General features: G+C 41.3%; 1 protein-coding gene and 1 long non-coding RNA gene across 3 annotated transcripts in view; both read right to left on the bottom strand.

Moving 5' to 3' along the window:
* doc2b (double C2-like domains, beta) overlaps positions 1-14,903 on the bottom strand; it is a 112,830-nt gene extending 97,927 nt beyond the window's left edge. For both annotated transcript variants that reach the window (XM_071506038.1, XM_071506039.1), the window contains exon 1: positions 14,212-14,903. In XM_071506038.1, the coding sequence (XP_071362139.1) occupies positions 14,212-14,542 (331 nt within the window). In that variant the 5' untranslated portion in view covers positions 14,543-14,903. The remainder of the gene's footprint in view (positions 1-14,211) is intronic.
* A 7,013-nt stretch (positions 14,904-21,916) lies between these two features.
* Positions 21,917-23,100, bottom strand: LOC139637659 (uncharacterized). Its single transcript, XR_011694660.1, has 2 exons — positions 22,859-23,100; positions 21,917-22,417 (listed from the first exon to the last, which is right to left on the bottom strand). It is a non-coding gene; the product is annotated as an uncharacterized lncRNA (long non-coding RNA).
* Between the last annotated feature and the right edge of the window lie 349 nt (positions 23,101-23,449).

The raw sequence follows: 23,449 nt of genomic DNA, 5'->3' as shown, positions 1-23,449 counted from the left end.
CAACTCAGAATAAACTAGGAGACGTGCAGAGACATCATGAGTCAGAACACACACAAAAAGATAAGAAGCTGCAGGGAGTCAAACCTTTGAAACTCACATCAGTTCATGGAAATGGTGCATTGAAGCTGCCTTCTGAATTACTGTTTGGAGTACTATGTGGGATTTTTGTTCTGCTGCTCCCCTCAGTGAGATACAGATTTGTACCTGGTGGGATGAGAACAAATGCTAATCCAGTGGAGACGAATGAAGAGCTGCAGGCTTTTTTTTCCACTCTGTAGGTTTAAATGTACTTCTAAGTAGTGGTGAAAAGTACATCCATTTAGGGGTGGGTGATCTGACAGTCTTATATCATGGACGAACTTACTTATGCATATGCTCCACTTTTCAGATGAATTGTACAGATCGCATCATTCAAAGGTGCTTTATTTAAATATTTAATTTTAAAAGTTCAATCGCTGCTAATGAGCCCACTGTTAACTGTTAACAGTGATCCCACTAATTGCAGCTGCCGACAGCAGTCCTTGTTCTGCTCTGCAGCCTTGGCAAGCTTGGCATAGTGGCACATGTACAAGTTCTCCGCCTCAGCAGGACAAGAACAAGCGTTACCAGCTTCAGGCCAAGAAAGAAGCATCAAAGCGGCGAAAAGATACAAATCACAACTACCAGTAAGGACTTTCACAATAAAAGCAGAGCAGAAACAGGATGCAGATCGGGATTTGGATCATGGACTGCAATTCTACCCGCAAATATTGTCATACAGTCTTTTGGTCAGATCGCACACTCCAACATCTGCTCAAGTCCTGTACTCCAGTACAGTTTTGAGATTCTTGTACTGTTGCATTTCCATTTTATGCTACTTCTACTCCACCTTTTGTTTAGAGGGAAACACTGTCCTATCTGACAGCTTTAGTTCCTTTTCAGAGTAACATTTTACATGTTATGAGCTTCATCAGTAAAGATTAAGCCATTGGTTCCTAACTTATATGATTGAGCTTATCCCATCGACGATCACACAAACAACATTCAATATGTTACATGTCAAGGCACATGGCACAGATCAACAAACAAACAAATGCGTGACACCTCAAAGAATGTCCACTTTTTCCCACTTCCCCAATAAAATGGGTTGCAATGCATTTTATGCCAGCCAGCAATGATTGGTTTGCAAGAGCCGAAGAGGGGGTTAACTGTCACAATAGAGACAAAGCGGGCTACAGCAATTTAGGAGTATGGTGGAGCCCATGGCGAAATAATCTAAGAAGCATCTGAGAAAAGTTTCAGATACTCCAGATAAAAAAAGAAGCTCAGCGTTCAGAGGAAGGATAACAGTCTGAGAATGAAAGCAACTGATGGCAAGGACAAACACAGATTACCATTTGTCACAGATGTTGCCTTACTGCTCCTGGACAGGTTGGCATTTGTAAAATATTTGGAGAAGGCTACCTAACTATTACATTTACCTAAATAATGGATTATTAACTTGGAACTGTGTGAAATGTATCTGTATTGAACAGTATTTTTGTAACTGCTGTCACTGCCAGTAGATGGAAACAAAACTTCTGCACGACAGGTTTAAGGATAACATAGGAACAAGGGAGTGCCCTGTTTATTTAGAGATACAGGAAAACCCTGTCTAATACAAAATACTGGATGATACACTACTAATTTGCTTCGCCAAATACATTTTGGAGGAAATTCAGTTGCTGCCTGGATCACATTTGCAATAGTGGCAGTGAGACATTGTTATACTGCACAGGCGCTAGAGGTCAGGGTGGACGGTCCTCTGAGAACACCGACTGCCTGATGTAGCCCACTTTGTTCTTTTACTGCATTCCTGTTGAAACATGGCCCGTCCTGTGCTGACGGTAATTGGACGTTCCAACTCACTTGGATGGAGAACAATAGTTACATTGTAACCATCTGATCTCTATCACAGTGGTTCTTCGCACAAACAGGAAAAAAAGCTCTGTGCAACAACACCTGGCTCCATCTGAGGAAGAGGCGTTTTACAGCTAAATGCCTGCAAGTAGCTTAAAATGACTGAAGAATCAAAAATGTTTTTCTACAGATAACAAATGTATTATGTTGTCATCAGAAACAAGCAAGAATGATTTCTTCCATTACATTAAAGCATGATTGAGGGGCTTTACCAGGCTGATAATAATAATGCTATTATTGGCAGATGAGCGTGGGTGTGAGTGTGATGTTTTCATGGAGCACTGCCACCCCAAAACACATCTTCTACATATATGTTCCATCAAACATCCACTCAGTGTCACAGCAGATCAACTACAAAGATAGGATTCACACTTAAGACAGGATTTACATTTCAAAGTGTTAATGATGTGTTTTTTTTTATGACACACACTAAAGTTGACTGCTCCTGAACAGCACAATCGCCTTAACTATGCACTATGCTTCATTATTACGTTAAACCTTAGGGTGGATAAAGGAACGCTGCAAGTGTCTCTGACAATCAAAGAGAACAGTGGTCAGCAGTACAGAGCTGCTATTTATGAACTTCCATCCACCCATGCTCACTCTTAAAAGTTCAAGCCAGAATGTAAAGAAGGGGATATAAGATGAGTGATTGTGTGAATATAAAGCAGCAACTATTACAGTCCCACTGTTAAATAATTATTCTTTAAAGAAAATTGCACTTAGTGGGATTTGAATGGATTTTTACAAGTAATAATACATAATGTTAAATGGTAAATGGACTGCTTTTATATAGCACTTTTGTAGTCTTACCAGACACTTACTGCAGTGGTTCGTTGTTTGAATTCATCACTGGTGACCCAAGGACTGGGTGCACTGAAACTTTTCTCAAGTGATTTCCCAGCATGCATGTGAGGTTGCAAAGGCAATTCAGACAAGGTTTGCACTGGGCCTTCTCGTAGCGCATTATGCTCTTTTTCAACTCCATGGGTCGACAAAGTGTGAGCTAAAAGCTTCTGTAAAAGCTTAAGTAGATCTAAACTGAACAATTACAGTACATAGGTGAAACTATGAAGACAATGAGTAATTCAAAGGAAAAGCAAAAAATTTATATTTCATTGAAAATTAAGACACTGAACCCCCTAATTGTGAGCAGGAACATTAGATTGTAGTTTTATTAAAATTTTGGAATGGAGTGAAGTTCCAGTATTTAAATATACAAAAAAAGCCTTGTTTGGTCCAAAAACCTTTTTCTGTTGATGTGAGGGAGGTAGAGTTACAACTCCTCTTCATTTCCCTCCTCACCCAAAGTGGAGGTTTAAAGTAACACCATCAAGAACGCCCCAGCATTTATTGATACAAGTGGTCTATCATGGGAAAATGTCATTTTTTTGGCCCTCTGAGTTTTTACAGACCCGTGGTTTCCTGAAAAGATGACTCAAGCTCTGTTGCACTTTGTGGGTTTGAGTCATGGATCTTTATGTAAGCTTCTCTATGGTGATATTCTTGATGAATTTTATTGGTGGCACAGCATGCATATGAAATGTGCTTTAATGCTCAACATGACAATTAAATGTCATGCAGTGCGTGATTTATAATTCTGAGGTATTAGTTTCACCTCATCTTTCAAATGAGGCAGGAATATTGCCTTGTTGAATTCTGAAACAGCTGCTTGGGATTTTTATGGTCTAATTTAACCTTACCAAATCTTTCATGTCATAATAGTCACTAATACTGTTTTCAGCTTCCTTCAGAGTCCTTTCACTTTCACTTTCTCAAAAATACTGTCATTTTTTACCACTTCAGGCTGACAATACGAGCCAGTCCAGACCAAGGTGCCATGACAGATACTGGTCAGGATTTGCCGTTGAAATTAATACCACCAAGAGGATGACTCTTACTAGTGAGTGAGAGAAATATATCAAATATCTAATGGACACAAAACTAATTAGCCCATTCATGCTCCCCCGAGGATGAACAATTTCCATTTTGTGCATTTCATAAGCTTTTCTCTCAGCCACCTTGAGGTCAAAACAACTTAGTGCACAAGATACTGGATTTCAAAATCTAAAGGGCATCAGATAAGCCAGATTTCCATCCAAATATAGAGCACATTATAAGCAAATCTCCTGAAGTTGTCAAAAGAAAACGCTAATTATTGCCAATTAATGCACATTTCCATCCACTGAGATGTGAATTTCAGGAGTTGATCGCATCAAGATGAGCAGCCGGTGGCACTAATTCTCCAGTTGTGCACTATTAAACCATTGACATTTCCACTTTTTGCCAAAGTTGAAAATGCAGATTGACGGAAACACAATTAAAGAACACACCAATGTTGACTGGCATTATCAGTTTTTTCTACAAACAAAAACCTCATGTCATCAAAAAAATTGTAAAAAAAGCTATGATCACAAAATTCCACACATAGTGTTTAAACATACCATAGGGTAATATTATGGCCATCACTTACAGAGCTCTGACAAAAACACAGACTAGTCTAAATATATATTCTTTAAGTTCCACAAAGCTAATCTACCTAGCTGCGGAAATGCTCTTGCTCTACTTACAGAGCAAGAGCATCATAAAGTCAGTCAATGAATGTTTCTAAGAGGCACACTGAAAGACATATACAGTCATGCTCCCAAAGGGATAAAACCTTTGATTTTAGTGACTCCATGGTGTTATCTCTTTGACTTGGATGACAATATCTGTCCTCTGACCCACCTGCTCTGCCCCCTCATCCTGTTCAAATTTAAAATATATTAAATTATCATGAAAATAGAGTTTCTATGTGACGTTAGTACAGTGTGATTAGAGATTACATACACAAGCTTTAAGCTTGCAGTTGTCTGGAAACCATCTGGCAAGACAGACAGCCCCCACCCCAAGGAAATGAAATCTACATTAGCAGACAATAAAGGAAACACACAATACACCTACACAAGGAAATCCTCCTGCCTGTCTGGTATTAGTCCAGGTGAGCTCACCAAGCATTTTCAGCCCAACACTCCACTCTGGGGCCAGACAGTACAGTCTGTGGTCTGCCTACAGCAGAGCTGTATTGTACAACTCATTAGTTCTCTCTCCTGTTGAAGGAGTAACTGAAAGACTGACATACTAAGATGTGACTTCCTAGAGTCCAAAGAAGCAAGGCAGTGGCCTATTATCAATCCAGCAGAGGTGGGATGCAAAGACTGTGAAAGAACATGCAAGAAAGGAGGCCTCCTTAGCCAAATATGAAATACAAGTATTGGACTCCTCCCTGAATAGCTGAGCCCAAACACTGGTCCACTGAGAAAATCACAGTAAGATCTTTTTTATATATATTACAGGTACAATCTGTTGTACTAAATTAAAGACTAACTTATAGAATAACTTTAGAGCAAATGTTGGAACAACTGTAAAATTGATCTCAAGATCAAGCTACCAATTCTGAACAAATGAGGCCCCTTTGCATTGCTATCAGGAGTCATTCCTGAATACACAGGGAAACTGCTGCTGCTAGAACTGGTGAATGTAAGGTAGGACGCATTGACCATCTGGTAGGGTCATTAGTGCTAGCTCATTTATACAAAATACTTGATTTATTGTTGCTATTGACCAAAAACATGTCTCTTGGCCATGTATGTAAGACCAGATTAAAAACGCAGAGGCCCCTGGGCACAAGATCTTGGAGGTCCGCTCTCCACACACATGCAATCCAGGTTTTAAACCATAGGTCCTAAGCAGAGGCTACTATCTGTCGGAAACACCTGTAGCTTATACAGGATTTACGCCGACAGGCTACAGCCTATAATCACAACCTGAAGGACAATATCAACACCTAATATATTCTCTAGTACAGGATTTAAATCACACCATTGCAACGATACTGTCCTTGGCCCGGCAGCAACAATATCAACCTGTTAGCCTGTAGTGTGAAGCTAAATAACATAGGCAAGCACATGATGCACCACCTCCACAATACAGCTCTATAATTCAGATACTTTTCATCACACTCTCTCTCTCACACAGACACACACACACACACACACAGCGATTGAGTCATACTGCTCTGCATAGGTACACCTATAACAAATAATCATATATGTAACCTGCATCATGGAGGATTGCCACCATATCACACATTCAGGTTTGGAGACGCAATGATACAATAGTCAAACTGTCAACTACTTCTCATTGTATAAACACACGACCTTGGAGAGAAGAATATACAGTATACCTTAAATTCTGATGGTCCATACTTGGTAAATAAAAACATGAGTGAAAGCCTACCTCATATAAAGGTCTATCTTTCTGGCCTTTTCCCTTGAAAACTTCACTACATCATTAGGGTCCAGACAAGATCCGACTGTGTTGCTTATATTGATAAAGAATCCAAGCGTTGTTGCCTCGTCCGTGTTCTCAGTTCATTATTAATTCTTGTCATGTGGGAAAATAGGTCAAAAGTAGTAGATAAACCGTGGGGATGCTAACATGTTCATGTTCAGCGGGCCCCCCTCCTCTTGGATGTTAGCCTTGTCCTCTCCAGGCGCTTTGCTAATGCTAGCATCTATCTGCTAGCATGCTAGCATCTATCTCGACATTTGAAACAAGTCGAGATAAGCGGTATTTTTTGGCCGAATTTCAGTTACTGGATATCATTTACTTTTTTTCGCTTCTCTCCTTTCTGCTCCAGTGCTCTGCCGTTTGTTTTCCATGGTGTTTTATTAAGAGTCCTTTCCATCCGGCCGACCGGCTTTGCCGCTATATTACCATGGTCACCACCTGACCTCTGACCTCACTCGTCATCATCAAATCAAAATATTTTTTTTAATTGCAACTTAAGTAACTCTGAATTGGTTCGTATTTCAAATAATAATAATAATAATATTTTTTTATTTTATTTTTTAAAATCATTATTATTTAAAAAGAGAGAAACTCTAAAACATTAAAATATTTTCAAGACCCATCTAGGGACAGGCATTGCAAATTAGCTTAAGTTGCAAATGCTGTGACACAAGCCATTTGTTCATGCTATATACATGTCCCTATACAAATAAACGTTGAATAAATTATCACATTATAAAAAGAGCTATGGTGAACACTTGTTCAAAAACAGTTGGCTATTTATAGAGTGTTTTTATAGGAGGTTTAAAGGGGTAATTTTCAAAATGACAGAGGTCTCTTTTCACCTTGGGGGACCCAAGCATTTGCCTGGCTTGCCCCTCCTGACTGTGCGCCTCTGATCATTTGCACTGGACATCTGTGCTCTTAACTGCAAATGGCAGTCAAAAGCAACAATTTGAAAGCTTTGAACTTTCATATCCAGATCCTTTAACATGGCCTCATTAAACCGCACACAGCACACTCAGAGAGACAAGAGGCAAAAAATCTAATAGTGGTGAACTGAACTCTCTGTAGACAGAGTGCCCACTCTATGCAGCTGTGGGTAAGTTAGTTAGGTTTTGATTCATCACTTGGTGTGGGCAGAGAAGTGATCAGACACCGGGATTTAATTTAGGCAAATGGAGTCTTCTCAGGAGGAGGGGGGGGGCGGGGTGGTGAAGCACTTTTAGATTGAAGCTGGTTAAAAGCAGTTGGATATTTCATTTAAAAAAAAACAAAACAAAACACTGAAGCTTTTAAGAGCTCATGTATCACTTGCGATATTTAAACACACTCCCTCAATGTGTGCATGCAAAGTGTGACAAACTAAAGCCAAACAAAATTTCTCCCACTGATGACATCCGCAGACGCCAAATGGATCTGTGTAATAGCTGGCATTATCATTACATAATGTGCTTAGTGGGATGAAGGGAGGGTAGAGGCAGAGTTTGCATCTGATGAAGCAGAGCTGCTGCTAACTTAAAACACTCAATGGCTCCTGTTGAGAGACAGCACTAGCAATAATAACCCATAATGTGAACTGGCTGACAATCTGGTACGCTTTGTTAGCGCTGGGTTAGTCACAGGAAAACATGGGACACTACAGTGAGTCATTACTACCGCATGACAGCTTGCAGATAGACTCTTAATAGGATTCTACTGTGCTGGGCACGGCAGTGCTGAAATCACTCTTTACATTGAACTGAGTATTATGTGGCTCAGGGGATGTTTTCAAGTGGATTGATGAAGCCCTGTGTTTTGCAAAGGTCTGGAAATGGCTTTTGGTCTGGAACAGGCTACAGATGGCTTGACAATACCCTTCTTTCTCTTATTCCCTTACAGGAATTCACAGAGTTTTTAGGCGATTATACCCTCAGTCAGATACCAAAATAATTTACACATTACTGCTAAACTGTTTGCTGATAGCAGCTGCTTTGGGAGAATTGTTATTCACCTGAAACAGCATCAGTATTCTGTTTGGAAAATGCCTATTATCTCTCCACAGTCTGCTGAGGTGTCAGCATAGGAGGATTGTCGTGAATGAGTTTGGTATCTCTGATTTACTCAGGCAAGTCTTGCAGTTATCTAATTCAGAAAAGACAAAAGATACATCAAAAATCCTCATTTTCTGGGTTTAAATTGGGATGGTGCATGGGGAAATATTAAATTATTCCTCTCCCGCAGCCTGACAACGGTGCAGTCATTTCATTTTCTGACATTATCAGGTTTTTGCGGGTAGGTGTTCTCACCGGGCCACTGAGAAAATTCTGAGGGCCTAGGAAGAAAATGACTCCAGTTTTAGCCTCATTACAAAGATTCCCTGTTTGTTTTAGAATCAATTTTATGATTTGTTTAATTAACTAAAAGGCTTCACTAAACGTCACATTAAAATCCTGTATGGGGGAAAGAACTCCTGTTCTAGGTTTGAAAGGTATATTGGTAAAGTAAATGTTTTAGGCACTTTGCTGTATGCATGGGGTTAATTTTCAAACATATAGCCAGAGTCATAAAGAGCTATCTTCAGAGACAAGAGGAACAAGGAGTCCTGCAACAGATGGTCCTGTCCTCACAGAGGCCTGATCTCAACATCATGGAGTCAGTCTGGGATTACACAAAGACACTCAGACAGACTAAATCCACAGGAGGACTGTGCCTACCTGCCAAGTACCTTGAAAAGCTGTGTGCAAGAACTGGTGCTGCTGTGACTACTGAGGGCATTATTTGTGCATCCATCATCACTTTACTTACCTAAATGTATATAATATAATATAATATAATATAATATAATATAATATAATATAATATAATATAATATAATATAATATAATATAATATAATATAATATAATATAATATAATATAATATAATATAATATAATATAATAATAAACTATTATGAACATTGCAACAGACATGAGTTATATTGTGTTGCAGGGCTCTACATGTCTGTCATACCCTACATATCCCTGTTGATTGGTTTCAGTTTGTGGCCTCTGCTCCTCAGTGTCTGTTTTTGACAGAAACACACTGTCATGATTTTCCAGCCGTACCAACTGATACCGTTTCATTTCTGCTGGTTTTCCTTTTGGAACTCATATGTCAAAGTGTTGACTGTCAGATGTTGCTGCTAACTGCCATTAAACCTAACATCGTGCCCATTTTCAACGGTGTGCACAGATGTGTCTGCATCCTTTTTTCTATCTTGCTTGAGTCAAAATCTCAAAGATGTCAGGAAACATCTGAGAAAATTCACGTCACATTTTGCGACCCCCAACTAAATATAGATTTTATTTACTTTTTTCTGACACATCATTTTGCTTTGTTTTACTCACCTCCCTCCTGCTCTGACTGCATCTCACCAGTTGACAACTACAAGCAAAAAGTGTAGCTGAAGTCTTGTGCTGAGGAGACAGCAGTAGACTTGTGTGTGCATACATTACCAATCCCCCCTCTACCAACCCTTCCTGCACTGCCCTGTCAACAGATATGGCTCTGAGGCTTATCTCTCAAAAAACACAACAGCCTGCTCTGTCATGTGGGTCACACTGGCTGTTTCTCCAGGCCCACGGCAGGGATGTGGCCCACTGCACCCACCGTAAACAACCACTAATTGATGTGGCAGAGATTGGGTTTGATTACCCCCTTTCGCAGGGGAGCAGGGACACTTGGTGGGTGATGCACTTTTCCGTTCCAATTAAACTCAACTTTTAGTCACAATGAATCAGGTAATGCTGCTGTTATGCAGATTAACCAGCAGGTTTCTTAGCAAGGATTGAGATGTCCCTGTGTGATTTGGTTCATGAGGGAGTACACTGCCACACCGCTCCACCCCCCCTCCAGAGGACGCACGCAGATACTGGATCAAGTCCCGCAGGACCATGAGCAGCCAATTTGGGGCAGCGCTGGCTCTTTTAAATCACAAACAACAGGAAGCAAAGAGTTCCTTCCTCTTACATTTCACACAGCAACAGAGTGAAAGTTAAATCTGCTGCGCAGGTTTCAAAAGTCTGCCTGCTGCTCTGCTACGGGAGAAATTACTTTACCTCAGTGTGTGACTCATACGTATGAGGTCAAGATTATCAGATAAACCTCAAAACAAGTGTCTTTCAACACTGCATTTTATGGGAGCAGTTGCATATGAAAAGAGAAATCTTTTCACGGTGCTGCACAGCATCCGTCTTTAATGCTTGTTGCATATTCTGCAACTTATTTGTCGTTACGTTTTTTTGAAATTGGAATGTTGTTTGCTTTACGAAGTCTTGGCGTCAAAATAATTTCAAAGAATAACATAATAAGCTGATTTCTCAGAGTTCTCAAGTTAGAGTTTGTCTCTCTAATCAAAAACACAAACACAAAGAGATAATCTGCCTTTCGGTCCATTGAGTCTGTTTTTACAAAGAATTTCTCGCTGGATGACTGCAACCGAGTGGTAAACAGGAACCGATGGCTGTGAAACTTTGGTGCAAAATGATGAGTTCTGGAAAAACGAATCTGAGACTGACACCAAAACCTGACGATTTTTCATATAGAACTGATAAAACTGCATTGCACCTGTGATGGGAGTGTCCCGGAATGAGGTCATGGTTTTTGTTACCACAGCAATAAAGAAAATACAAGACAACCACCAGAACTGCAAGGTATATAACCTGTAGAGTTAAAGTGCTTTACAGGAGGTTGTATTCACTGGCAGCTTCCCTTAAAACAGACTCATGTGCTGCTGCAGGAGTATTTTGTTTATACACTTCTGTTTCTCCAGTAAAACTCCCATGGCAGCAGCAGCAGCTTGGGATTATTTGGGACGTTGCATCAGAACCAAACAGCCACTTGTTATTAATTTTTTTCATTTATTTTTTTTTGGTGCCGCCTGCCTACACCAGTGTTGTGGTGATAACCATGCAGTTGACTCAGACACTGGATCTGAACCCATCCAGTATTTTTTTTTATATACAATTAATTTCTACCCTAACTACTTTGATGACACTTTTTTTCTCTTGGAAGAGGAGCTGAAATCAAAAACCAACACTGATGATTCTTCGAGTGATTGTAAAATCATTAAGATGATGCTCCGGCAGATGTCTAATTGCCTAACTAGCAGGGAGGACGGAGAGAAGCAGTGGTTTGACACTTACATAAACCTGCACTGTGACTGATCCTCAATTGACACCTTGGAAAGATATAAGTCAGTAGCCGTGGACCAACACTGATTCAATAAAGTCACAGTAACTGTATGTGAACCACAGCATCCCAGCACCTGCTGCACATATACAACCACATCTACACTTAGCTGTTTCATGCATGTTGGGCATATTGGACTGGTACTGTAATTAAGAAAAGCCAAGTGTAAATGCAACCAAGAGGCATTAGAGGTGGATTAAAACAAAAGACATGTTCTATCCAGATGTTTTAAAGGTCTACATCTGTCTTTCCTAGTTGCATATATAGTCACTAAGACCTCAGTGTGCTTCAATCTAGGTCATATGTGTCTTCAAGTTATGTATAAAGGCAAAGGAGCTCAAACCCATTTTGAATGGCTCCACTTGAAGGTGGGGTTAAAAGCCCTTTTAGTCTGTGTATGATGAACTGTACAAATGGGGTAAGGAGTTCTGGGCAGAGGCTCCTCAAAGCCATTCATAGTGTTGCACATGAAAAGTGGAAGAAAAGATCTTCAAAGAGAAGTACACACCCCGCCTTACTTTTGCACCTTTCTGCACCTTGCTGCTTTGAAAGTGGCAGGCAACTGTAAATGGACTCCACTTACGTGGCACTTTTCTATCTAAATGGACAAAGCACTCTCTCATTCAGCCATTCATGCACACAGTCAGTCACCCATCTGCATGCAAGGTGCTGCCCTGGTCATCAGGAGCAGCCTGTAGGCAGGAGAAGTCGACATTTGGACAGGAGGAGGATCAAACCGCCAAACCTGTGACTAATGGACTGCCTCCTGATCGACAGCTGCCCTGGTCTATACTGAATTTATCTCTCGTGTGTTTGGCTACACATTAAAGCAACGAGTAGAAAGCAGTTTCTGTGGTTTCAATGCTTATGGTCATGTAAAAGGTGTAAGGTGATGCCTTTATGTCATATTATGGGATAGAATCCTCTTGGATCTGCACAGTAAAACCAAGATGGATTTCTCATCTTGCTCACAGATACATGGACATAGTTAACAGTAAAGTAAACTGTACAAAATATGCATTTTATCTGGGGCAATAGATACGTTTTACTACAGAGCAAATGCCAGGCTGACTATTTGAAAAGCTTTAAAAAAGAAAGAGACAGGGAGAGGAAGCATCTCTTTGCAGTTGGCAACAGTTCTCAGTTGCTGTAAACAAAAGAGCAAACACCCTCAGAAAGTCACATCCCAGAGCAAAAGTCAAGTGTATCACAAATCAAGGACTGCTCACACAAATTAGGAGAACACATCTCTCCATCTCTGTTTCCCCGGGGAGTGAAATCCTGGCTGTCTGGCGGAGGTCATAGAGCAACATCTGCCAGGCCCAACCTGCCTCCCCTGCTCTCTACCATCCCCCCCCTTCCTGCCTGTCCAGTTCTGGATTAGAGATGGCCTAAACCCGCCCGCCCCCCCCCCCTCCACATGCCACTCCGCATGGATTAAGTCTTAGAGAAGCTGCACTGCTGTCACACATTAACCTGCAATCACAAGTCTCTTGTGTGGAGAACTCTCACGGCTGTTAGAGTCAGATACAAACACACTGTGAGGCGTTTGTGCTGTTTTCTGAGAGCAACATGTTACTGAGAGTGAGCTGCAGCTGGGCCAAGAGAAAAACAGAGACTCCCTCACCTATTTTAGCAATTTGTCAGTCAGAGTTTTGTTATGAAAAACAAAGATGCAGCAGCTTTTCATTCTGCCGCCACATTTATTTGAGCTCTCAGCACTGGTGCAGACGTATCATCTGGCAGTGAAAATGGTTTCACAGGATACAGAAAGCTTGACCCAGCTCTGTGATATGTTATTGCTCTAATCGCTGTTCTGCATGCCATTAATTCCCATTATTATTCAGCCACTCAAATGTGTTAGATTTAAGGAATGACATTCAGCAAAGGCTCTCTCAAAGGAGCCTCCCCTCTGTGATGGAGACAGATATGGACACACACATCTTTATGCCTCTGGAAACACAAAAACAGACTGACTGGACAAACAATATGCTCACACAGTTGGAACTTGCCTCTCTTGCCACTAGCCAGTACAGTAGGTGGACGAGCTTACAGATGCAGACAGACTCCGCTGAGCACAAAACTGCGACTAATGTGAGGCTTCATCAACAAGCGGTGAACGATTCAACTCGGTCAGAGCGATCGACAGTACAGACTGAGCCCCCTGCAGACACTGAGGGCATGAAAAATGCACACATACGCTCAGTGGCAGACACATTGCAATCGTTTGCTTCAGCAAAACCACACATATCATCCTTTCAGTTGGAGGAGAGGAGAGAAGGAGGAGGGAGGGGGGAGCTGTATCCTTTGCAGCAGCAACAGTTGGCTGTCTGTCGACTGAGAGGTAAAGAGTTAGCTGCAGCACAGAGACACACACATGGGGGGACACACAACATGCATGCACACACACATAGACACACACACTCACACAGACACTCACACAGACACACACACACGCACAAACACACACACACACACCAGGCAATTGGAAATAGAAAGAGATGGACGGGGGAGCCGAGAGAAGAAAAGGTGACAGATAAAGCCACAAAGCCACACGGGTGGAGGGATGCCTGGCAACCGGTGGCAAAAATGGAGATGCAGTAATAAGAGAAAGGGAGAGAGAGAGGAAGAACTAAAAGGGATAGACACACACATGTAGACATGTAGTTGGAAAACACCACAGTAAACAGTAGGATGGAGGTAAGAAAAAGGGCAAGTCTTCACTCACTTGAGTCATCTGAGTCGTACCCCTCCACATCAGGCTCCTCATCCCTCCTGGCGGCCTGTGAGGAGGCGGAGGCTCCGGCACAAGCCCGGTCTGGATTGTCCTCATTGGAGCGGTCACTTTCGGTAGTGGCGGCGGCCGGGGAGGAGGAGAGGGCAGAGCGCAGGGACCCGGCGTGGCCCGCTTGCTGGGGCGCAGCAGGGGGGAGGCCCCGTGGGTAACGGGGGAAGTAGTCGGAGATCTGCTTGATGGGCTGGATGGGGCCAGGGCACACATCAATGGCCATGTGCTCCTGGATGCTGATGGTGGGTTTCTCGCCTTTGCGTTGTGTCATGCATGCGGTCCAGCCCGGAGCCTACTCCCAAAACCAAAAAACTGAGAAAAGAAAAAAAAAAAAAGAAGATAAACAGACCCACCCCCCTTGTACTCCTCCTCCTCCTCCTCTTGCTTCTCTGGAAGAGGTGGGTGTTGTCCTGGGTGGGTGCCGGGTCCAGGTGATCTGTGGATGTCACCACACTGGTCTACATGGAGATGAGGAGGCTGCTGCTGCTGCTGCTGCTGCGTCTTCCAGTGCCGTCCTCAGACCCAGACCATGCTGTCTGACAGCCTCACACACACTACTACCTACCCTCCTGCTCTCTCCTCTTCCTATACCCCACACTCTGCCCACGTCTGTGCTGCCTATCTGAGAGAGAGAGCAGAGAGAGTGGTGTGTGTGTGTGTGTGAGGGAGAGGGAAGGGATTAGAGAGGACGGGGAGGAGGGATCAGCTGATGTCACTGCCTAGCAACCGAGTGGTAAACAGGAACCGTCGGCTGAGGTGCTTAATTATGATATTAACCCCATCCATCTGTCAGTGGGAGGGAAGATCCAGTGCGGTGCCAGACTCATGCTCATGCAAATGGATGTGTATGTGTGTGTGTGTGTGTGTGTGTGTGTGTGTGTGTGTGTGTGTGTGCGTGAGTGTGCACACCTCTGGTATGATGACCTGGACAATGAGCCATGAACTGATGCTTTGTGTTTGTGATTCATGTTTGGGATGTTTTTGTCCTGAAAATGAATGTTTTAGACTCTTTGACCTGAGCACAAATATGCAAAAATCACAAAGAGAAAAGGTGCAGAGGGGGCTGCTCCTGGCAAAATTTCCCTTAAGGCCACAAAATGGCTAATGCCGCACCTGCCTCCTGCCACTTCCCTGCCATCACACTCTCTCCCTTTGGACATTAACACACATACTTTTTTAATTCTTTCGCTCACACACACTTGTCTGTTTTAATGGACGGACCTATTTACACTTCCTGATGTTATCACACGTTCCTTAATTGCTTGCCGTCTGTTGCAATTTAATGGCTTGTGGTGGAAACCTGCGATGCTGCACAGTTTCACACTTGTTTAACAAGCGTAATATTTCCATATTTCACCACCCGGCTGCTCTAGGCGAGACCTTTGGGTAAAATTACACCTGTACTCTTATTGTACATCAGTGGAACTATCCCATAGGACTTTATACATAGAGAGGAGAAAACAATTTGTTTCATGACAAGACATTGGAGGATTTCTGGATAAAGATAACCCCAGAGTAAAAAGAAATACAAACAGTTGTCCCCTCCTGCAAAAGATGCAAATACAGCTTTAAATCCAAAACAATGACTGTAATTTATTGATATTCACAATATGTCAAAGTTGTTTTTTTCCCCCACTAAACATACTAGCAAGTGCTCGGCACTTCATACCTCAGGAGAGGCTGCGCCTGCAGATTTACTGAGAATCCCATTCACTCATTCACAAACTGAACAAACACGACTGCAGTGAACAGATGACGCAGCTCCCTCTTGTGTCAGCTGTTAGCAACAAGTTAGAGCTTTGTGAAAATTGAAATTCAGAGGCTGTGCCCCCAGCAGGTGGTTATATTAGCTTCATGAGATAATTTGACACCAGATGAAGGGCTTTGATGAAGTTTGAGCTTCAGCAGGTGTTGATGCCCTTTTCAGCTGTTTTCTGTTCACTACCTGTGCCACCTGTCTGTGTCTTCTTCTGTTTATTCTAAGCAAACCAGAAGCACAAAAGACATCCTTAATGTGTTTTGAAGCAGCAAAGGATGCTTGACATCACGGCCTTGGAAGGGATTTTACCTCCAGAAAACACCTCTCCTCTGGTCCCTTTCTGAACAGGTGCCCTCGATTATGTCCTATGGTGTCCCCCCAGTACACATGCTGAGGATTTCCTGCCTGTCATCAGAAGTGAAGAAGCCATTCTGATAAACATCAGGTTCAGTGGATCAGTTTAATTTGATTTGACGAATCATCCACATCCAGCAAGGTCATAAAGACTGGAAATTGTTATTTTGGGGAAAAAATGAAGTAGCTAGATATTCTATGGTGGTTTATCTTGACTGTCAAACAGGAGACAGAGCCTTTTTCCACTTTCTTCAAATTTCATCATGGGGATGGTTTTTTGGTGAGTTTGAAGATTAAAGGCTTGTGTGGTGCATGTGTATGTTCGCACATACACAACGGGGGCTTTGGACAGATATAGTAAAACCACAATTGCTCGGTAATAATGCAGGGAGCGATAGCAGTGCGGGACTCTGGGGTATTTAAAGTAGCCCTCTCTTAATCCCAAGCCACACTGAGGCAATTAACTCAAATAAGCAGGGAGACAACAGTAAACACAAGTAGAGTAGCAGGTAGCCCTTTCTATTTAAACACAAAAACTAAAAAATCCCAAACAAGCAGCATCAGCATCAGTCGCAAAATGAAGACAAAAACACCTAACACCAGATTTAGATTCCTCCCTGGCAAATGTGGTACTTTATGTACTCTGTGTTTTTATCTAACGCTATACTGTGCATTTCAATAAAAAAATTCTCCTCTTCAGTCATATGGTTTCCTCCTCTTCTTATATCAGGAAAGAAAAGTTTGCGCCTACAAATGACTTTTCATAAAATGCAGATTTGATATTAAGCTTACGGACTCATTCGCCTTCAAATGAACTAATTTGTATGTTGTCCAGCCCCGTCTAAAGGTGAAAGTGTTTATACCTGTTCCAGAAAGCCTATCATAGTTTCCTCCTGTCTGCATCACACTACCTCCCTTGACAAATGTGTGTTCCCTTATTTGTTTTACTAGTGGTTCCTGCTTTGATCCATGCATGTGATTTATGCCTGCTTCTACAACAGACCTTAGTCATTTAATGACAAGACATGGGACCAGCAGCTATTGTAAGTGCACTTCTCCACAGTGAGTCACCAGCAGTTTTGTCATGGAGGGCCCAGACCAGATTCTCCAAAATTTAAATTAGTGATCTTGGGGTCCAAAGGCTTCAATAGAAAGATGAATACACTGCTCACTAAATGTGGCACACAAGGCAGGTGATTTCCCTTCTGAAGCTGACTTTATGGAATAGTTTGTGGAGATACAAACCGCCTGATGACCATGTTTTCTGTGGGTAATGATGCACACCAAACAGTTTCATTTTGGATACTGATGGCATGTCATCACCTCGCTGCGACTATAGCATCCAAATGACAGGAAGGTGTTGAAAGTTATGTACAGAAGCAGATACCCATGTCTAGAAAATATGTTTCATTGTGCTTGTCGGTTCATTTTATTTACTTCATTTCCAACTGTGGCAGCAACACATAGTGCTCACTAATGTCATTTGCGAATACAGAGGCAGCTGTGTATTTATGAGGAACATTTGATAGGATTAGATCAATAAGATGTGATTTTTCAGGACATTTTAGATTAGGTCTAGTGGGACTATCTGAAATGTCCTGAAAAATCACGCCTTATTGTTCTAATCCTAACAAATGTTCCTCATAAATACACAGCTGCTTCTGTAATCGCATATGACACCAGTGACCTCTGTGTTATTCCTACAGTTAGAAATACAAAAAACCCCAAAATGCATCATTATTAAGATGATGGTTTTACTGAAACTGTCGTCAAAGCACGCACACCTGAGAGACAACAGGGCTGAAGGCCGAAGCGATTCACGGTTCACTCCTGATTTATCCAATGTACCTCATATGGCAAAATCCAGGAGAACAGATCTCAATTCAGACTGGCTGAGTTTCAGGGGACTGGGCCACATGTGCATAGAAAAGCCAAAGCTGACCATTTCCTTGCAGAAACTTCAAACAATCTAAACAATCCTTTGAAATTTTAACTATAAAATCTTAACCTGGAAATAAAAATGTAATAGAGGTTCCTCTGAAATGCTTGTTCCTTGTTTGACTCTCTCAGCATTACTCATGAGAATTCCCCAACTCTTTGTTCTGACGGTCATGATACGATGAGTCAGTCCTTTAGTTTCAATCTGGTTACACTCTCAGAGGTGCAAACAGGCCTCAAACCTTTAAACACTAGAACATCAGCACGTGCTTATCAGTTGGAGCCAGCAGCTGATTTTATTGCACCACCTCAGACACATCTTTTTAATCCCTCTCTCTGGACACTAATGAAATTCCTCTTATATATGGAAATCTGCCTTTGTTCTTTCCTTGCTTAAAGGGGGTGACCCTACAGTATTAAATAGTTATAGGCCCATCTCCAAATTGTCTGTCCTGGTTAAGCTTCTGTAATCCCTTGTGAGTGAAAAACTGAGAGAGTTCTTATCTCTTAACAATATCTTATCTGACTTTTAATCAGGGTTTAGAAAAAAAATCAGAACTCTATTTCAGTGGCCTTAAAAGTCGTAGATAATTTTATTCAGTCTTCAGACAACAAGCAACATTGTGCAGCCCTTTCACTGACTAAGGCTTTTGATGCTGTGGCTCATGCAATATTTAAGCAAATATTTATAGGTATAGAACTGTCCGAACAGACTGTCCCAATGAAAAAGTTGACAAAATAAAACAATGTTTTCAAATGAAAAATCTAAGATACTGAACCTTCAATCTATCACCACCTTTCCTTTAAGCTTAAATCTGCATCATTCAAATGTCTAGGAATTGTAATCGATGACTCTCTCTCCTTTACACCTCACATTCAGCAAAAAGTTGAAACTGGGTTCTTACTTTAGATTCCAGTCTTGCCTTTCCTGTGAGGCCCAAAGGAGTCTTGTAGCTGCCATCTTGATGCCTGTGCTGTCCTGTGGCCATGTTTTATACACGCATACATCTTCGTTATGCTTACATACGTTAGATACTGTCTACTGTGGAGCAGTGAGGTTTCTTACAAATTTAAAGCCCTCACTCATCATTGCTCACTGTATTGCTCAGGTTGGATGTTCTGCCTTGTCCACCTATAGACTTGACCACTGGCGTATTCTTATTTATAAGGCTAGTCTTGGTCTGTTTCCATCCACATTCTTCAAAATGATATGGCAAGTTATTGTCTTCGCTCTCAGGACTTATACCTACTGTCTGTCCCTTAAGGCCGTACAGAATTAAAAAAGGGTGTTTAAGTATTCTGCTCCCTCTGCTTGGATGTAGTTGCAAAACTACCTGAATCTCAGGGAGCTGGTGTCACTGGATGCATTTAAAGCCATTTTAAATGACTTGGAGGCAGCCACATCTGGCTGTAGATGTTTTGTCTGATTCATATTGATCCCAGATGTTCTTGACTTGTGATGACTATTTGATGAATATTTTAAATATTTAGTATTTCTGTAATTTATTATTTCTTATTGTTGTAAATTGTTTAGTATTTGTCTGCAACCCTGTTAATTGTGCTGCTGCCTGTCTTTGGTTTTTAATGTTGATGAGACTTTTCCTGAAATAAAGGTTAAGAATTACTGAAGTGGTTGAATAAGTTACAACCAGTTATGCATTTATATTCATATATCCATATTTCATAAACTTCATTATTTACAATAATCAGGTTTACATGGCAGTGTTACTGTTTACCGGAGTTCTGATGTATGAATATCCAGAGAAAACTGTAGGAATTGCAGCTTCAGTGGATTAGCAAAACACACACTGTCTCGCACCAACGCTAGATGCAGTAATACATTCACTGTGTGATACTTTCTGATTTGAACATGTGTAAAGTCTGTTAGAAAGAGGAAGATGTCCAGTGTTGCTAGGGATCGGCAAAAATCACTGCTAGATCTAATCCAATGCAAACTCTACCTGCTAGTCTTTATTGTATTTTTGATGTGCACGTGCAGAGGTGGATGTGTGTGTGTGTGTGTGTGTGTGTGTGTGTGTGTGCACGCGTGTGTGTCTGCCATGTCAACCTGCTAAAAATGCATAAAAATGCATAGAACACCTTCAACTACACTTCAAGCTGCTGTGAGAGGGATAGAAAATGACACCGCATCACCCAGTTTGTATTTACTCTTCCCACAAGTGTTCATTTTAGTACAAGCAATGACATGTTGTGCCATGAAATTACTGAATGGGAAAAAATCCACTTGTGCCCAACAACATTAGCATGTTTCCAGCCTCAGGTCACTGCACTTGTCCTGCAGAACAATAAGGCCTTTTTCAATGTGGCAAAGTGAATCCCTGTGCACCTAAAAGAGGAGGTCTGGAGGATCAGACTATGATCTGTGCTCACTCTGCATTTTTATTTAATCAAACAATTATAACCTGATGGTTCAGTCATGCTTCCTTATTCCAGTGTTTTGCTGGTGGAGTACCACTGAAACAATGAACTTGTGGAGTTTTGTTGGGGTTTTTGGGGGTTTTTTTTCATAAAAACAGCATACGATATTTTTGACTTTACTGAGAGCCAGGCACCACTTCCTGTAAAGCTGTTGCTCCACTTTCTGAAAAAAAAGCCCCAAAAAACATGTTCTTGGAGTTTATTATCTAAATGACGATAGCACAAACTATTCATTTGTTAGCATAAAAAAAACTACAGCTACCATAAAAATTTAGCAGCGGCTGTGCGGCTTATATGTCATCATAACTTGGTTTACTATGGTGGCCCTGAAAGCTCAATGCACTGCAACTTAGAAAACACAGACAAAACACAAGCAAATTCAGAAAACATCATCAATTTGACAACACATGAGCTGCAAATACTCACAACACAACAGAAGTGTTTCTAGGGGACACACTGAGACACACTTGCATGGATGTGTTATAATAAATAAAGTGTGTTTGTGTATTTGGTTGTGTTTGTTTTGTCTATTTGCATGCGTTTTTTTTTCCAAATTGCAGTGCATTGAGCTCTCAGGGCCACCGTAGTTTCCTCCACATCCACTAACACTTTCTTCTAACATAATTTTTCCAACTTTTCTGCTGCTGCCTGAAAACTGCGCAGACCTCTGTGTCCTGCTGTTATTACATCCATGTGAGAACTCGCTGCAGCCACTTGACTCACCCACTGCATCCACTCATTCTGTGGAGCTGGTGAAAGATGGTGTTATGTTATATAAACAGAAATATTACATAGTTTTTTCCTACACTGCTTCTTCTGCTTGACTTACTGTTAATTGAGGTTATGTTCCTAGACTGCAGTTTCTGCAACTTGACTTATTACAAACATCAATGTGGTTTTTAACTAGTTCTTGTTAGTTCTGGAACCAAGCCTATAAGTTTTTATCATTACCTGTAATACTCTGACTCTTATTTTTGTAGTTAAGGCCATAAATTGTATCAGTAATAATAATCTAAGACTGTTCTCATTGAGTTAATGGCTGAGAATCACCAGCACCATTGCTTGAAGTCAGACAGTCAGTCAGGTTTCAGCTAATTTACCTACCAAAATGACAAATGGTGAAAATAATACCCAAACTGTTTTCAAGTGAGCCCCCTCTCAGTTTTACCTCCAAATAAAGTGATTTAGATCACGTGGCTTTTTTACGGCCTGTCTGACTGTCAGTGACACGCAATGTTGCTGCTGTGTGTTGTTTTTGGATTTCAGAAATTACTCATCATAACTAATAGAAATAATAGCAACAGCCACAAAAATAAGATTCGATTGTGCTTTGAATTATGATTTGTAGAGTTCATTGAGGCGCATCTAGAGAATATTTTGACAAGCGACACTCTGCATGTGGGACAAAGAGAAGAAAATGTTTGTTGGAAAAGTTTCTTCATGTAATGATTTTGGCCAAATGAAGTGAATAATTCTCCACCCAAGCAGACCTCCTGGCTCTCTCCAGGCCCATTAATTTTTATTGTGAGTTTTCAATATTAGTCTTTATTCAGTCCATATTTCTGTGAACTGTCGCTCCGCTTCCTCTGGATGTGTCTGTTGGTGACTGAGCTGTTGCTGCCTTCTTAACCAGCTGTGTCCTTGATCATTCAATATCTGCAGGGAGACAAGTAAATGCGTCAGACTGCATTGACTCCAACTTCCTCCTTGGCTGCTCACTTCTCTCTGCTAAATAACAGTTAGTGATCTATTGGACAGTAACAAGAGGCTTTGTACACAACTGAGTCCAAAAGCAGTCTTTGTTTATGCCGTTGTTATTTGGAGCAGGAGTGCACATGAAGAACAGGGATAAACAATCTCTCCAAAATTGCATGCCATGTCTAGAGAAATGTGATTAATGGTCTCTTAACAAGTGCTCCAAGGAGGCTCTGCCTCTGCCGTCACCCAGGAATTCAGTGTAAATGAGGGAGTCAAGGGTAAGAGTGACCTTTTCAAATATGCTTGTTCATAATGGACCATACTGACGCCTGAAATTCTGCCCTTAATTTTAGCTGCACATGGTTCACACACACAGACGCAAACACAAAATGAGCGAACCTCCCCTCAGACATCACCAGGCTCACACTGAAGTTTAAGCTCTGCAAAACTCTTTGGAGGTGGGGCTGCTCTAAAGACAGGAATATGATTTAGTAGTAATGGCCACAGACTTAATACTAGACATGTTGTTTTTTACTTCATCTGCAAAACTAATGTGAGGGAATGTACTGTTACGTATGGAGGAATGAAAATATGAAATGGTTTGCCGTCAGACGGTACACATTTAAAAGAGCTATTTGTAAGTTTTTCCTTATGTTTACGTAGCCAACGTTAGCATTAACAGCTGTTTACTGACCAGTCTAGAAGAAATGTTGCAAATTCATTATCAATATTTATTTGTTTGCTCGCCAAGAGCTGTCTACAGCAGCGGAAAGCAACCTTCTTCTTTTGCTTGTGTTTCGATCACTTTTCTTTTACTGAAGTTAGCTAGCTCCAGTCTGGCTGGACTGCCTCATCATTTTCCGATACAGAGTCACAGAAGTCACGTAAGTAAACAGCTGTTTACTTACTAAACAGTAAGTTAACACTGGCTATGTAGCAATAGCAAAACTTACACATAGCTCCTGTAACCAGTAAAATTGTTTTTAAAAA

This window comes from Trachinotus anak, unplaced genomic scaffold (genome assembly GCF_046630095.1).
Source record: "Trachinotus anak isolate AG129_WGS33_773 ecotype Australia unplaced genomic scaffold, CSIRO_AGI_Tana_v1 ptg000020l, whole genome shotgun sequence".
Classification (NCBI taxonomy): domain Eukaryota; kingdom Metazoa; phylum Chordata; class Actinopteri; order Carangiformes; family Carangidae; genus Trachinotus; species Trachinotus anak.
The sequence above is the reverse complement of the archived record's forward strand: the minus strand, read 5'-3'. Positions and strand labels throughout refer to the sequence as shown.